We start from the raw sequence: 15,226 nt of genomic DNA on the forward strand, positions 1-15,226 counted from the left end.
ACAAATAGCAATTACACGTAGCAAAACAAATAAAGTATAAATCAAAATTGGAATAATATAATAAAAAGAATAATAATAATTCCTGTAATAGTGTAACGAATCGGGTTCTAATAAGACGGACGTTTTTTTGTGTACCTGAACGCACCGCGTTGCTGACGTGCCTGGACCGGTGAGCTTGAGTTTCACTTTCACTTTGAATGTTCTCTTGAGAACACCGTCAGTTGCGGCAGACAGCAGGCGTTTTGTGTTGAATAAGTTGTGAAAGAAATGATGAAAACGTGGCGAAGCTGGCGATTTCTTTGGAGATGTTACCACAATAAGAATTGTCAGCTTAACTTATAAAGACTGGCGAACGATGGTCGGAGGAGGACCGTGGAGATGTAATGTTGAGCCATTTCACGGATGCCCACCCCACGCTCATATTTTTCTGTCATTTGCATCTTCATTTAGAAGGTAAGCATCAACTTTTTCCTTGTTTCACCACCTGTACCAACCTTTTCTGAAACCTGTGTTGATTTGTCACACAAGAAAATCCGCCGTGCATTCGTCTGCGGTGCTGCCATTGTCGTCGTATTTCGAGCATGTCGTCGGATGTAGAAACAAATGGCGAGTTAAATTTTACGTCGGATGTCGAAAAGTTCGTGTGTCGAAGCGATCGTATGTAGAGGTACCACTGTATATGAAAATATTACCGTGCAAAAATATAATTCATTGCACTTTTTTTCCAACATCAAATGTGAACAAGTAGTAAATTCCAACATCTAAATAATGACAGATTGTCTGACATTGTGTAATAGTAAACCTTTGGCAACAATTACTTACAGAGTAATTACCTTAGTTGCACAAAAATACCTTTAAATGTAAGCCAGTCCTAACATACGTAGGTATATAACATTACTACACTGCAAAAACACACCTCCTTAAAACTAGTCAGTTTTAAGTGTAAATCTATTGGAAATAAGTGAAATAATAAGTGAAATTATCTCCCAGCGCTTCAAGTGTACTTCATTCAGATTTCTTGAAGAAAAATAGTTATCTGAAAATAAGATTAACAGCCTTATTTTAAGCAATAAAATATACTAAAAAAAAGTTGTTCATCAGAAATGTTCTTTATTCACGATTAGGTATGGTTCAAAACATTATTTGAAACATTTTTTTTTTCTTGATTTAGGTGAAAAATGACCGATTTGTTTAGATGTATGGGCTTAATAGGAACAAATGGCAGTATTTACGTACTTCAAGTACATGGAAATATCTGGTGCAATTATTCGCCTAGATTTAAGAAGAATGATCTGATAAATTTACAGCGTACTGAATGCATTACTGACTGGCTGACTTCTTGTGTGGTTTTGTGCATGTTGAAATTATCATCTAACCACTATGCCGTCATAAGAAGCATGCTTACAAGACATCACTTGTCCAAACGTCCGTGGTGAAACTGATGTGATCGGCATGTTGTTCACGAAGAATGGTGGTCATATAAACTGCATTATTCTTTTATCTGGGCTTTGGCTCTCGGGTCATTTCGGTAAAAAAAAAAATTCTCGTCCGGCATCTCCTCCCGCCTGTACCCTTCAGTCAGTCTGTCTGGCCGTGGTGCTCGATGAGTTGAACCGCAGTGGCGGCGGCAGCTACGTTCGTACCGGATATCCGCCTGCCTCGGCCGGCTCGCCGCGGCATGTTCAGGGCCTGGCTCTGCTCTGGATGGAGACACACGCCTCGTGTCCCACACGCCTCGTGTCCTGCACGCCGTGGGGGAACGCTCGAGAAACCGGGGTGTTCGCCGTAGGTCACGCGGCCTGCCATACCAGCCAAAGCGGCGGGCTACATCGGAAGACGGCAACTTGTCGACTATCGGTCTCGTGCCGGTGATTAGCCTTAGATGGAGTTTACCACCCGCTTTGGGCTGAATGAGGACGCTTTTTTCCACCTCGTGGAACTTCTGCAGTGCATGTTTTGCAGATAGCGAGAGCGTCGTTTTTTTCACACACGGATAAATCCAGCCACGCTGGTGACAGTGCCGGCATTATCTCCAACTGCTTCTTTTGTGTAACTCCGCTTCCTCAACCCCTCCTCCCTCAGGGGCTTCAGAGAGGGGAGGGGTTGAGGAGGCGGTGGTGCTGAATACTTCGGTTGTGCACATTTGGGAGCTAAATCAGTTTAGCACCAACTTGGTGATAGGAGACACCCAGCAGGGAAGCTACATTATTTTCAACTAATTATACCTACCTGGACATCACGAACTGTATTTAAAAAAAGTTGCGCGAGAGGTTTAGAGGACGCTCCCAATGAGCATTAGCCTATTACTCGAATGTGAATGCTATGCTAACACTACAAGTTATATTTAGTGTGTGATGATCACGCAGCACAGACCTTTAAAGGCTAAAGCAACACTGAATATTCTCTCTTGCCAAGATAAGAAAATAAATCTTACTGTGTGTGTTTCAACACAAGCAAGCCTGGAGAGTGGAGAAGACGCCGGCACATAACCTCAGTGACACAACCACACACTGCTAAGATGCAGGCTAACGACACATAAAAATGTCACACACTGTGAACACGTGACGGAAACTGTGGCACATTTTCATCTTGTTTTCGTCACACGAAAATTGGCATTAGTCTTGTTATGTTTTAGTCTCCCAATACGTGTTTTTAGCTCATTATCGTCTCATGATCATCACGAAAAAGTTTATAGTTGTAGTTATAGTCATCGTTGACGAAAACAACACTGGTCCTACCAAATTATTTTTAAACAAGAATAAAGTAGAAAAATGTTTGTCTTTATTAAATGCTATATTGAGTGAGTCCACTCAAATCCGCTCAAGCTGCTCACTTACACATAATGAGTTGCCACAGCAACTTTTAACAAGTTAAACGATGATTGACGCATTCAGCGCTTTGATGTTTCGGCTCCCAGGCATCTCCAGCGAGATCAAACCTTAAGGTCTGTCAATCCTCGTTAACTTCAATAAGCAAAACTCCAGTGCACTGCCTGACCAAGAAAGGGAGCAGGAGGGAGAGTGAGACTACGTGATCGGATTGGGATAGCTCATCTGTTTTTTTTTTTTTTTTTTTTTTTTTTTTTTTTTTTTTTTTTTTTAAACTGCGATGGACTGAGGGCATATGAAGTTTGAAGCGCGAAGTAGCGAGGGATCACTGTATAATACAGTGGGACCTTACCAAAAACACCTCCAAGGTCTTTAATTTTTAGTGTCCAAAGTAACTTTTACAGTGTGTCTTATTCTTAACATTTGTATAAGTCTTAAAGAATGGAGCAAAATCGATTACCATAATTTTTGGACCATAAGGCGCACCTGACTATAAGCTGCAACCACCAAATTTGACACAAAAACAGCATTTGTTCACAGATAAGCCGCACTGGACTATAAGCCGCAGCACTCCTCACTGTATTATGGAATATTTACACCAAAAGATAGTAACCGGTAACACTTTATTTGACAGCGGCACCGTAAGACTGTCATAAGACCAAATGAACCACCATGAAGCTTTGAACCAATGGGCTGAAAAGCTTCATTTCTTCGAGAAGCTTAATTTGCCCATTACTGCTCCACCTGCTGTCAACACTGTTGTCATCCAACATGCCTCCTAGCATGCATTGCAGCACTACAGATGTAAATAACAATCAAAATTCATGTTCTCTGCTAATTATTTCTTCAGTTACTGTTTCAGTTTCATTTATTGCTAGAGATGGTATTTGATAACTCTTTATTTGAAAATGGCCCCATAAAACTGTCATTAGACAATCATAATCATAACATGACACTGTTATGACAATTGATGAATGCTTATACCAGATGTCATTTAGTGTTATCCGGCAAATTATCTCACTTTTGAATGGATGTAAAAGATCAGAGCAGAACATAAATGGAGATAGTGACAGTTTGCCGGATGACACTTAATGACATCTGTCATAAGCATTCAGTAATGCCTGTTAGGTCCTCTTCCCCTTCTTTCTGAGACCTGCCCACCTCCGGCAGGTGTGCATGTTTTTATTGATTGCAGGTTGGACGACAGACGGGTGGAGCGGCCACAGGTGCTGGCAATGCCAATCAGCCATCCATAAAAGCCAATGGACGCTGCCACCTCGTCGCCCGATCAACTTGTCTGCTTCACACGTCAGTTGTATCTCGCCTTGTTCGCTATCTTTTGATCCCCGGCTTACGACTACATTGCTTTCGTCCCAGGTCCTGCCTTCTGCGCACCCCTCATCGGATTACACGCCTGCCTCTCTTCCGAGCCTTCTCATCCCACGTCAGCTCCCCAACTCCGCTCCCAGCAATCTACACCCGAGACAGCCTTGTGATCTTCAATAAACGATTGCTCATTTTTACCACTGTGTGTCCACTTTGGGATCCCCTATTGCTCTCGTACCTTAACAGTTTGATCGGGCCATCGTGGATCCCACGGACAACACAGCCAGCTCGCCCACGTCACTCCTTGACCACCACCAAGCAATCGAATATCTATTCAGTAAGGTAACGGACATTTCTGAGTCACTTCAAGCCATCCAGGCACAACTCACGCCGCTGCCTCACGCACAGCCCCGCCTCCCCTCCACCACACCGCCGCTTCGCCGAGTCATGTTCCCGCAACTAACCTGGCGTCAACAGCTGCGGCGCGGGAACCCCACGTCCCGGCTCCGTCTCCTTACGACGGCAACCTTGGTACATGTCGTGCTTTTTTAGTCCAGTGCAGTCTTGTCTTCGAACAGCAGCCATCCATGTACCAGGGGGACCGAACAAAGATTGCTTATTTGATCGGATGCCTACGCGGAGCGGCTCTCGATTGGGCTTCCTCTATATGGGAGCAGGGGTCCGCGCTGTGTAGTTCGTACGCCCACTTCACCGATGAAATGCGAAAGATCTTCGACCATCCTATCCGTGGTAAAGAGGCTGCCAAGCGGATGATCTCCATTCACCAGGGGTCACGGAGCGTCGCCGAATTCTCGGTGGAATTCCGCACGTTGGCCGCTGAGAGCCGTTTTAACGATGCGGCGCTACAGGAGATCTTCACCCGCGGCTTAACGGAGTCCCTCAAAGACAAATTGGCCACGCGGGATGAGCCCGGGTCTTATTAAATTAGCGATCCAAATTGACAATCGCTTGCGGGAGCGAAGAAGACAACGCCGGGAACCGCCGAACCCCCCCGGCCCGCGCCTAGCTGCCCTTCCACGCCCGTCTTCGCTCCCTGTTCAGGCCACTGATGCGGCTCAGGCGACACCGCCCCCTGCTGACAAACCTGAACCAATGCAGTTGGGCAGCGCCAGGCTATCCCAGGAGGAACGCACTCGCAGGTACAGCGCTCAGTTGTGTATTTACTGCGGGCAAGGGGGGCATTTTATTCGCAGCTGCCCGGTGCGTCCGGGAAACTGCTAGGCTCACCATTAGAGGAGGGACTACTGGTGAGCCACATGTCCCACAGTTCCTCACGCCGGCTCCAGCTCACCGCCACGCTGTCCTGGAGGGGCCAATCCCGCACTGTCACCGCCCTTGTAGATTTGTGGTTCCGACGAAAATTTCATTGATCAAACCTTGGTGAGCCAGTTGGGGTTGAGTACACACCCGCTTCCTGCCCCTTTAAAGACTACTGCGCTGGATGGACAGCCCCTGTTCAGCGTGAGCAGACAGACCGAAGCCGTTGATGTCCTCTTATCTGGCAACCATCGAGAGGTGAGCTCCTTTTTTGTTTTCCGTAGTCCCCGCACACCTCTGGTCCTTGGTCTGCCTTGGCTAAGAACTCATAACCCCGCCATAGACTGGACCCACCCTAAGTTAACTGCATGGAGTAACTATTGTCACTCACACTGTCTTAAATCTGCCTTAGTGCCTACCTGTTCGGTCCAGGAACCGACGCAACCTGACCTCTCCGCTGCGCCAGAATGCTACCATGACCTTGGACTGGTTTTTAGTAAGGACCATGCGGTGTCACTCCCTCCTCACCGTCCGTACAACTGTGCCATCTCTCTCCTTCCTGGTGCGACCCTCCCCAAGGGACGACTTTACAACATCTCTCTACCAGAAAGGGAGGCAATGAAGTCATACATCACGGAGTCCCTGGCCACAGGTATTATTCGCCCTTCCTCCTCCCCTGTCGGGGCAGGGTTCTTTTTTGTGAATAAAAAAGATGGCGGCCTCAGACCCACCATCGACTACCGGGGGCTGAATGAAATCACAATTAAAAACAAATACCCTCTTCCTCTTATTGATTCCACTTTCACCCCCCTCCACGGGGCTACCATCTTTACGAAGCTCGACCTACGTAACGCCTACCACCTCGTCCGTATTAAGGAAGGCGACGAATGGAAGACTGCCTTTAACACGCCCATGGGCCATTATGAATATCTTGTTATGCCCTTCGGGCTCACTAACGCCCCTGCCGTCTTCCAAAACTTGGTGAATGACGTCCTGATTGATATGATTAACAGGTTCATCGTGGTGTATTTGGATGACATTCTGGTGTTCTCTGGCACCCCATCAGAACATGAGGACCATGTCCGCCAAGTACTCCAGAGGCTGCTAGAGAACCGTCTGTACGTAAAAGCCGAGAAATGCGAGTTCAGTGTTACCGAAACTGCCTTCCTTGGCTACATTGTGGGGCATTGGAAGCTACGAATGGACCCGGCAAAAGTGACTGCTGTTCTGGACTGGCCTCGCCCCTCTGACAGGAAGCAACTACAACGCTTTCTCGTTTTTGCAAACTTCTATAGGAGATTCATTCGCAATTATAGCCGGATTGCAGCTCCCCTCACGGCCCTCACCTCCACCGCCAAACCATTCCTCTGGTCCGACGCTGCAGACGCCGCTTTCAGCGACCTCAAGAGTCGTTTCACCTCAGACCCCGTGCTGGTCCACCCCGACCCGTCACTCCAGTTCATTGTGGAGGTTGATGCCTCAGAGTCGGGGGTGGGCGCAGTGCTCTCCCAACGCCAGCCCGCCGATAGCAAAATCCACCCATGTGCCTTTTTCTCCCGCAGGCTCTCACCCGCTGAACGCAATTACAGTATCGGGGACAGGGAGCTCCTAGCAGTAAAACTGGCTCTGGAAGAATGGCGTCACCACCTGGAAGGCACACCACAGCCATTCCTCGTACTCACTGACCATAAGAACCTGGAGTACCTCAAGGCGGCTAGGAGACTGAATCCACGACAGGCCAGGTGGGCTTTGTTTTTCTGCCGTTTTGACTTTGTGCTCTCTTACATCCCAGGCTCCAAAAACACAAAACCCGACGCCCTGTCACGCCAATTTCAAACCATTGAACCTAAGGAAGAACCCGCGCCGATTCTTCCTCAAACCCGCTTCCTGGCCTCCGTGGAATGGGAGATAGAGCGCAAAGTAAAGGATTCCCATGCTGAGCACCCAGATCCTCAAGCCGGTCCCCAGTCTAACCTGTTTGTGCCCCAGAGTCTCCGTTCCCAGGTCTTGGAGTGGGCTCAGTCATCCCGGCTGTTCTGCCTCCCCGGCATCCGTAGGACATTGGCTGTCCTACGCCAGCGGTTCTGGTGGCCATCCATGCCAGAAGATACTAGATCCTATGTCCTAGCCTGTACAGTATGTGCGCGCAGCAAAACGTCCACCAAGCCCAGTTCTGGACTCCTTCGCCCACTACCTGTCCAAAGCCGACCCTGGTCATCGGGTATGTCACCTTTCATGTGTTCCTTGGGTTACCAACCCCCGTTGTTCCCCTCCCAGGAAAGTGAGATAGCCGTCCCGTCTGTCCAAGGCCACATCGACCGTTGCTCCAGAGTTTGGGAACAAGCGCGCGCCGCTCTCCTCCGCGCCTCTGAGAGGTCCCGTACCCAGTCCGATCGTCGCCGCTCGCCCGCACCGATTTACACTGTCGGCCAAAAGGTGTGGCTCTCTTCCAAGTCCTTGCCCTTGAAGACAGGGTCCGTGAAGCTCACCCCCCGGTTCATTGGGCCCTTTGAGATCACGAAGGTGGTGAACCCCAACGCGGTGCATCTCCGGCTCCCTGCACATTACCGGGTCCACCCCACGTTCCATGTCTCCCTCGTGAAACCGGTCTCCACTAGTCCCTTGGCCCCCCCAAGTTGTATCAGTTGTATCTCGCCTTGTATTTGCTATCTTTTGATCTCTGGCTTACGACTACATTGCTTTCGTCCCAGGTCCTGCCTTCTGCGCGCCCCTCATCGGATTACACGCCTGCCTCTCTTCCGAGCCTCCTCATCCCACGTCCGCTCCCAGCAATCTACACCCGAGACAGCCTTGTGATCTTCAATAAACGATTGCTCATTTTTACCACTGTGTGTCCACTCTGGGATCCCCTATTGCTCTCGCACCTTAACAATGCCCATGATAGTGTCATGTCATAATTATGACGGTCATAAGACCAAATGAAACACCATTGCTTCAAGAAGCTTCATTTGGACATTACTGCTTCCTTGGAGAGACAGTCAACCTCTGCTGCCACCTCCCATCAACACTGTTGTTGTCCAACATGCCTCCTAGCATGCATTGCAGCGCTACAGATGTAAATAACAATCAAAATTCATGTTATGTGCCAATTATTTCTTCAATTGCTGTTCCAGTTGTTTCATTAATTGCTAGTTATGGTATTTGGTAACATTTTATTTGACAGTCGTGCCATAAGACTATCATAATTATGACATGACACTGCCATGAGCATTAATGAATCCTTATGACAGATGTCATTTTGTGTCATCGGCAAATTATCTCACTTTTGAATAGATTTAAAAGATCCGAGCTGGACATAAATTGAGTTAGTGACATAGTTTGCCGGATGACAATGACATCTGTCATAAGCATTCATTAATTCCCTTGATAGTGTTATAATTATGACGGTCTTATGACGCCGCTCTCAAATAAAGTGTTACCTATTAACCCAAATAAATCAACAAATAAGCCGCGCTGGACTATAAGCCTCAGGATACTGAGGGAGGGAAAAAAGTAGCGGCTTATAGTCCGGAATTTACGGTAATTTTTTTTTCAATTCAATGGATTAATCAAGAAACGGGTTCATTTTAGCAATTTCTTTGGTTTGTATTGAAGAGTGGTTTGTAAGCAAGTACTGGTATATGTATAAATATATTAAAAATTTTACAAATGTATTTATTCATTATTTATTACTTACTTGGTGGCTCGGTGGCAGGGGGTTAGTTCGTTCGCCTCACAGTTCTGAGATCAAGGTTTCAGTCCCGGCTCCGGCTTTGCTGTGTGGAGTTTGCATGTTCTGCCCGTGCCTGCGTGGGTTTTCTCCGGGTACTCCAGCTTCCTCCCACATCCCAAAGACATGCATGGTAGGCTGATTGAACCCTCTAAATTGTCCCTTGGTATGAGTGTGTGTGTTTGAATCATCCCCTTGCTGCGATTGGCTGGCAAGTGATTCAGAATGTACGCTGCCTACTGTCCATAGTTAGATGGGAGAGGCTCCAGCACCCCTGAAACCCTCATAAGGATAAGTGGCTCGGAAAATTAATGAATTATTTACATCTCCCCGTAAAAGACAAAGCTCAAAATTTTTTCAAAAGTTTTGAAAAATTGTTAATTAAAGTAGTGTAAATAAGTGCAAAACGTCTGCATAAATATTATCACCCCCCACCCCCCTATCTGTGCTGTCAGCCAGAGGTGGACTGGCCATTGGGGGTACTGGGCACTTCCCAGTAGGCCGACACACATTTTGGGCCGATGACGCCGTTTAATAATAATTTTTTAAAAGTTTCTCGGCCATGGCACACGGCCTATTCGTTGCTCTAATTTTTGTTAGTCCAATGAAATATCTCAGTGCTCCGCTCATCCCGCCCCCTGGACAACTGAGACGGAAATGAAAGAGAGGGAGGTGCATAGACACGGCTGAAAAGACTAAAGGTTGATGGGACAAAATATGGAAAAATAACTGACATTTTTATTCACGCAAAACCCTGTACAGCATTAGCAAAAGTGGGTCGACAGGCGCTGTCACTAAAGCTTTGGCTCCGCCATGCTACGTGTGCGTGCGTGCGCACGCGCGTACATGTGTGTGTGTGTAAAAAAAAGACTGATACATATAAAAATTTGCAGCAGCAAATAATGCAACACTGATTATAAAATGAATAAATAAGCAAGATATAAATGAATTATATACAGTATATGGAAAAAGAAAATGCGCTTGCTCTTTGGATAGGGCGTACCTGCTTTCACAGTTGAGTTACTGCAGCGCAATTCAATTTGGGCTTGTTCTGAGTGGGCCAGGAGTTGGTTATTAGTACTATATTGTTCTACAGTTATCAGGGTTCAGCTTAAATTAATATTCAAACATGTTATGTATACTTCCTAAGTTCCTTATAAGTTGTAAGCTACATATGATTTGTACCTCTCTGCACAACAGGAATTTTATTTCACGGCATTCGTTGTGCAAATTTCACCAAAGTAAAGCCAGTGTTGTGAAAATAAGTGTTTACTTGTCTGTCAAGGTTCATTTGAAATTGTTGGAAACCTTTCTATTTTACTAAAACCTTGTGTATCTGTCAACTAATACTAGACTATTTTTTTCTCAACTAAAACTAGACTAAAGCTTGTTTGAATACTTGTCGACCAAAAAAAAAAAAAAAGACTAAAACCAACACACTAGACTATTTTTTTCTCAACTAAAACTAGACTAAAGCGTGTTTGAATACTTGTCGACTAAAAAATAGACTAAAACCAACACATTTTGAAATGACTAAAATATGACTAAGAGTAAAAAGTATTTTCGTCAAAAATACTAAGACTAAGACTAAAATTAAAAGGGCTGCCACAAACAACAAAAAAAAAGGTCAGCTCTTGTCATACCTTGCGGACATTGTGGATGAGTGCCTCAGCAAGCGAAGGATCTCCTGGTCCATTGGAGATAAACAGGCCGTCATAGTCTAGACTCAGCAAGTCCTGGTCCCATGGTACTAAGTGAACTTCTGCACCCCGCTAGCAAAAACAAGTCAAATTTAGCTAAAGCGGCATCATAGGAATTAGATATTGTATTTCTATTTTTGTCCACGTAATGTGACATTTGGAATGCGGTACATACATTGTAACTGCATAAAAGAGTGCATGTTCATTGAGCAGCTAAACATTCAAGACAAATAATTTAATATGTTACATGGACATACTAATGAAGAACACAGATGGACACTGAAACGATTCCAGCGACCCCCCTCCCCCAAGATAAAGTCTCGATTATGAGTAGCGATGAATTCATGGTGCGACACCAATGAGAAGCTAATTTTCACTCCAGCTGGATAACCATTAGCAGCAACTTTTACAGACTGACATTATCATTTCAAATTTCCTGAATCATGCTGTGAAATGTTCCTAACATTATACGGGGAAGATGAGGTTAAAAGGCCATGCGCTTTCTCACCTTAACAAGCAGACGAATTATGTTATGCTTAATGCCACAATCAACTGCAACCACTTTGACAGGGTTTCCTTTTCCAAAAACTCTGGATTCCTGGAGAGTAAGCGGACATATAAGGGAAAATTAGCATTCACCAGAGAAAACAAAGGAGCGTTCCATGTACAAGCTGCCCTTACTTTTGTTGAGACCTCCGCTATCAGATTTTTTTGGTTGGGGTCTAATATTTCAACAGGTTGCCCATCAAACTGAATCTTTCCAAGAACAGTGCCCTGAGGTGAAAGCAAGAAAAGGGACATTTTAATACAGTCGGTGAAATTTTGTAAGACACTTGAAGTTTTGTCATTTATAGTGGAGAAATGTATTCATATTTTAAATTTAACATAAAGATGTGTCCTTTTAGTAAATTACTCTTTGAGGCAAAACAGAAGATAATATCTACAGCACCTTATCTCTGATAATCTTGGTCAACATTCTGGTGTCTATCCCAAAGAGTGCAGGAACCTTTCAACAAGTCAAATATAATTTTACATTAGAACCAACATATCTAATGTAAAGTATTTAATAAACACACAGTGCCATGAGGGCACTTACCTTCTCTTCTTGTAGCCATTGACCAAGAGACTTAACAGAATTCCAGTGGCTGTACTCATGACTGTAGTTTTGAACAAGAAGACCAGATACCTCGAGGCACAAGAACAATTTGAGCCTCAGAAACAATTAACTAAAAATCCCCAAGAATTCCAATACATAGCCTAACTTTAATGTGTGCTGTACAAAAGAGCATTTATGGCAGCATGTCTAGAAATTGGAATTCTACACCGCACTGATCAGTGCACTTAGCAAAGTATTGCACTCATTGTTCAGAAGTTGAGGGTTTCAAATCAGAGCTTCATACCTGGATGCCATCCGACTCCACATGTTTTCTCAGTCCAAGTTCGTCCTGCTCTTGAGTGTTTGGTACACCATAGTTCCCCACAATCGGGTATGTTAAAGTCAGGATTTGCCCTCTGTAACTGGGGTCAGTCAAGGCCTCAGGATATCTAAAGACAGAGAAATGATTCTAATGTGAAGATTCAGGAATACTTAGTCATTAGGAAATCAACTTAAGGTCTCACGTACCCAACAAGACCTGTATTGAAGACGAGTTCCCCAGCTACAGAAGCATCATAACCAAAGGAAACCCCTTTCATCTGGGTGCCATCTTCCAAAACCAGATGTGCTGTCTGGGCCTACAATAACAAAAATAATAATAATAATAATAAAAGGTTTACCATGACCTCAAAAGCAAATTGTGAAAGCAGCACCTTAATACTATAGAACAACGTGATTCTGCTTTTAATGCTCAAGCAGATATTTTCATTATTCACTGAGTGTGTTATGAACATAGACAGGTATTTGAACATGAAGGTTGCTAACCGACTCTAAGCTAAAACCAGGCTTATATAGTTGTTCTGCTCTTTTTAAAACTCCATATCTTCAAATGCTGGCCAAAGGTATTGGCACCCATGCAATTCTGTCAGATCATGCTTAATTTCTCCCAGAAAATGATTGCAATTACAGATGCTTTGGTAGTATTAGCTTCATTTATTTTGCTTGCAATGAAAAAACACAAAAGAGAATGAAAAAAATAATAAATTATTATCATTTTACACAAAACTCCAAAAAATGGGCCGGACAAAAGTATTGGCACCCTAAGCCTAATACTTAGCAGCACAACCTTTAGACAAAATACCCGCGAACCACCACTTCCGGTATCCATAAGTGAGTTGCATATAATGTTCTGCTGGAATTTTAGACCATTCTTCTTTGGCCAACTGCTCCAGGTCTCTTAGATTTGTAGGGGGGCCTCTCCAAACTGCCATTTTCAGATCACTCCACTGGTGTTCTATGGGATACCGGTCTGGACTCATTGCTGCCCACTTTGGAAGTCTCCAGTGTTTTCTCTCAAACCATTTTCTAGTGCTTTTGAAGTGTGTTATGGGTCATTGTCCTGCTGGAAGACCCATGACCTATGAGGGAGACCCAGCTGTCTTAGTCCGGGCCCTACATTATGCTAAAAAAATTGTTGGAAGTCTTCAGATTTCATAATGCCATGCACACAGTCAAGTAGTCCAGTGCCAGAGGCAGCAAAGCAACCCCAAAACCCCAAAAAAGGGAACCTCCGCCATGTTTGTCTGTGGGGACCGTGTTCTTTTCTTTAGAGGCCTCGTTTTTTTTTTCTTCCTGTAAATTGTATGTTGATGCCTTTTCCCAAAAAGCTCTACTTTTGTCTCATCTGACCACAGAACATTCTTCCAAAATGTTTTTGGCTTTCGCAGATAGTTTTGGAAAACTCCAGCCTGGCTTTTTTATGTCTCTGGGTCAGAAGTGGTGTCTTCCTCGGTATCCTACAATACAGTCCCTTTTCATTCAGACGCCGGACGACGGATAGTAGGGGTTGACACTGTTGTACCCTTGGACTGAAGGACAGCTTCAAGTTGTTTGGGTGTTAGTCGAGGTTCTTAATCCACTATCCGCACAATCTTTCGTTGAAATCTCCCGTCAATTTTTCTTTTCCGTCCACATCTAGGGAGGTTAGACTCAGTGCCATGGGCTTTACACTTATTGATGACACTGCGCACGTCGACACAGGAACATTCAGGTCTTTGGAAATGGACTTGTAGCCTTGAGATTGCCCATGCTCCCTCACAATTTTGCTTCTCAAGTCCTGAGACAGTTCTTTGGTCTTCTTTCTTTTCTCCATGCTCAATGTGGTACACACAAGGACACAGGACAGAGGTTGAGTCAACTTTAATCCATTTTAACTGGCTGCAAGTGTAATTTAGTTTAGCCACCACCTATTATGTGCAACAGGTAAGTAACAGGTGCTGTTATTACAGAAGCATCACATGATTTTTCAAAGGGTGCCAATACATTTGTCTGGCCCATTTTTTGAGTATTGCGTAAAATGATAATGATTTTTCTCTCTGTCTCTCTTTTGTGTTTTTTCATTGCAAGTAAAATAAATGAAGATATCACTACCAACGCATTTGTAATTGCAATCATTTTCTGGGAGAAATTGAGCATTATCTAACAGAATTGCAGAGGTGCCAATACTTTTGGCCAGCACTGTATCTACATATTTTGGGCATGAGGGTGTAAGAAATGAAAACTCCAATCAGGAACGAGTTTCAAACCCTAACCTAAGAACAGTGCGGGATATGTAATAGCAACTAGGTCACTATGATGCCCTGACCTACTGAACCCCACGGCAAATAAATAGTGTTTTTTAATATACACTTCAATGCAACTTGAGCTACTTTTACAAGAATGGAATCTTAACTAAGTGCATAGCAACGTTCCAATATTGAAATAGTAGCCTAACAACCCCTCTGCTATAAATCATGGCTTTACATGTTAACTTAATTCATAACTGTTTATGTATTTTGTGTTCACTTAACGGAGACCATTGAAAGAGTACAGAAAGTTAGTTCGGATTTCATTCCAGAATAGCGTTTCCAGACGTTTCTACGCGTGAAATGAATGGACCCTTACAAAACGATTCCCTTACCTTGACACTAAAAAGTTTTGCAGTTTGAAGTTTCAACCATACCGGCGTTCTTCCAACTACGAAGCAGTGTCTCAAAGACTTGACAGCGCTGCAAGCTAGCAGGATTTTGGTCATATTATCCGACAATGTCACTCGCAATACGACAGGTCTCGACAATCTGCTTTGATGTTAAAACGATGATTACGTGGTGTGTTGAAAAGTTGACTGCGAACAAGTTCGAGTGATGATATGAATGAATGAATTCAGGCGGAGCAGCACCGGCTGCTCTGACAGTTTAGTAAGGTCAAGTAGGGTGACAGCTGATTGGAC

General features: G+C 44.5%; 1 protein-coding gene across 2 annotated transcripts in view; it reads right to left on the reverse strand.

Moving 5' to 3' along the window:
* LOC130927179 (carbamoyl-phosphate synthase [ammonia], mitochondrial-like) overlaps positions 1-15,226 on the reverse strand; it is a 113,698-nt gene that overhangs the window by 63,393 nt on the left and 35,079 nt on the right. The window contains exons 1-8 of one of the 2 annotated variants that reach the window (XM_057852813.1): positions 14,918-15,031; positions 12,487-12,596; positions 12,263-12,407; positions 11,959-12,048; positions 11,812-11,868; positions 11,544-11,636; positions 11,371-11,460; positions 10,806-10,934 (exon numbers count right to left, since the gene is read on the reverse strand). In XM_057852813.1, coding sequence (XP_057708796.1) covers positions 10,806-10,934; positions 11,371-11,460; positions 11,544-11,636; positions 11,812-11,868; positions 11,959-12,048; positions 12,263-12,407; positions 12,487-12,596; positions 14,918-15,031 — 828 coding nt within the window. Of the gene's footprint in view, positions 1-10,805; positions 10,935-11,370; positions 11,461-11,543; positions 11,637-11,811; positions 11,869-11,958; positions 12,049-12,262; positions 12,408-12,486; positions 12,597-14,917; positions 15,032-15,226 lie in introns of those variants that run through there. The other variant, XM_057852814.1, reaches the window with a different exon arrangement.

The sequence above is a fragment of the Corythoichthys intestinalis genome, chromosome 12, assembly GCF_030265065.1.
Source record: "Corythoichthys intestinalis isolate RoL2023-P3 chromosome 12, ASM3026506v1, whole genome shotgun sequence".
NCBI lineage: Eukaryota > Metazoa > Chordata > Actinopteri > Syngnathiformes > Syngnathidae > Corythoichthys > Corythoichthys intestinalis.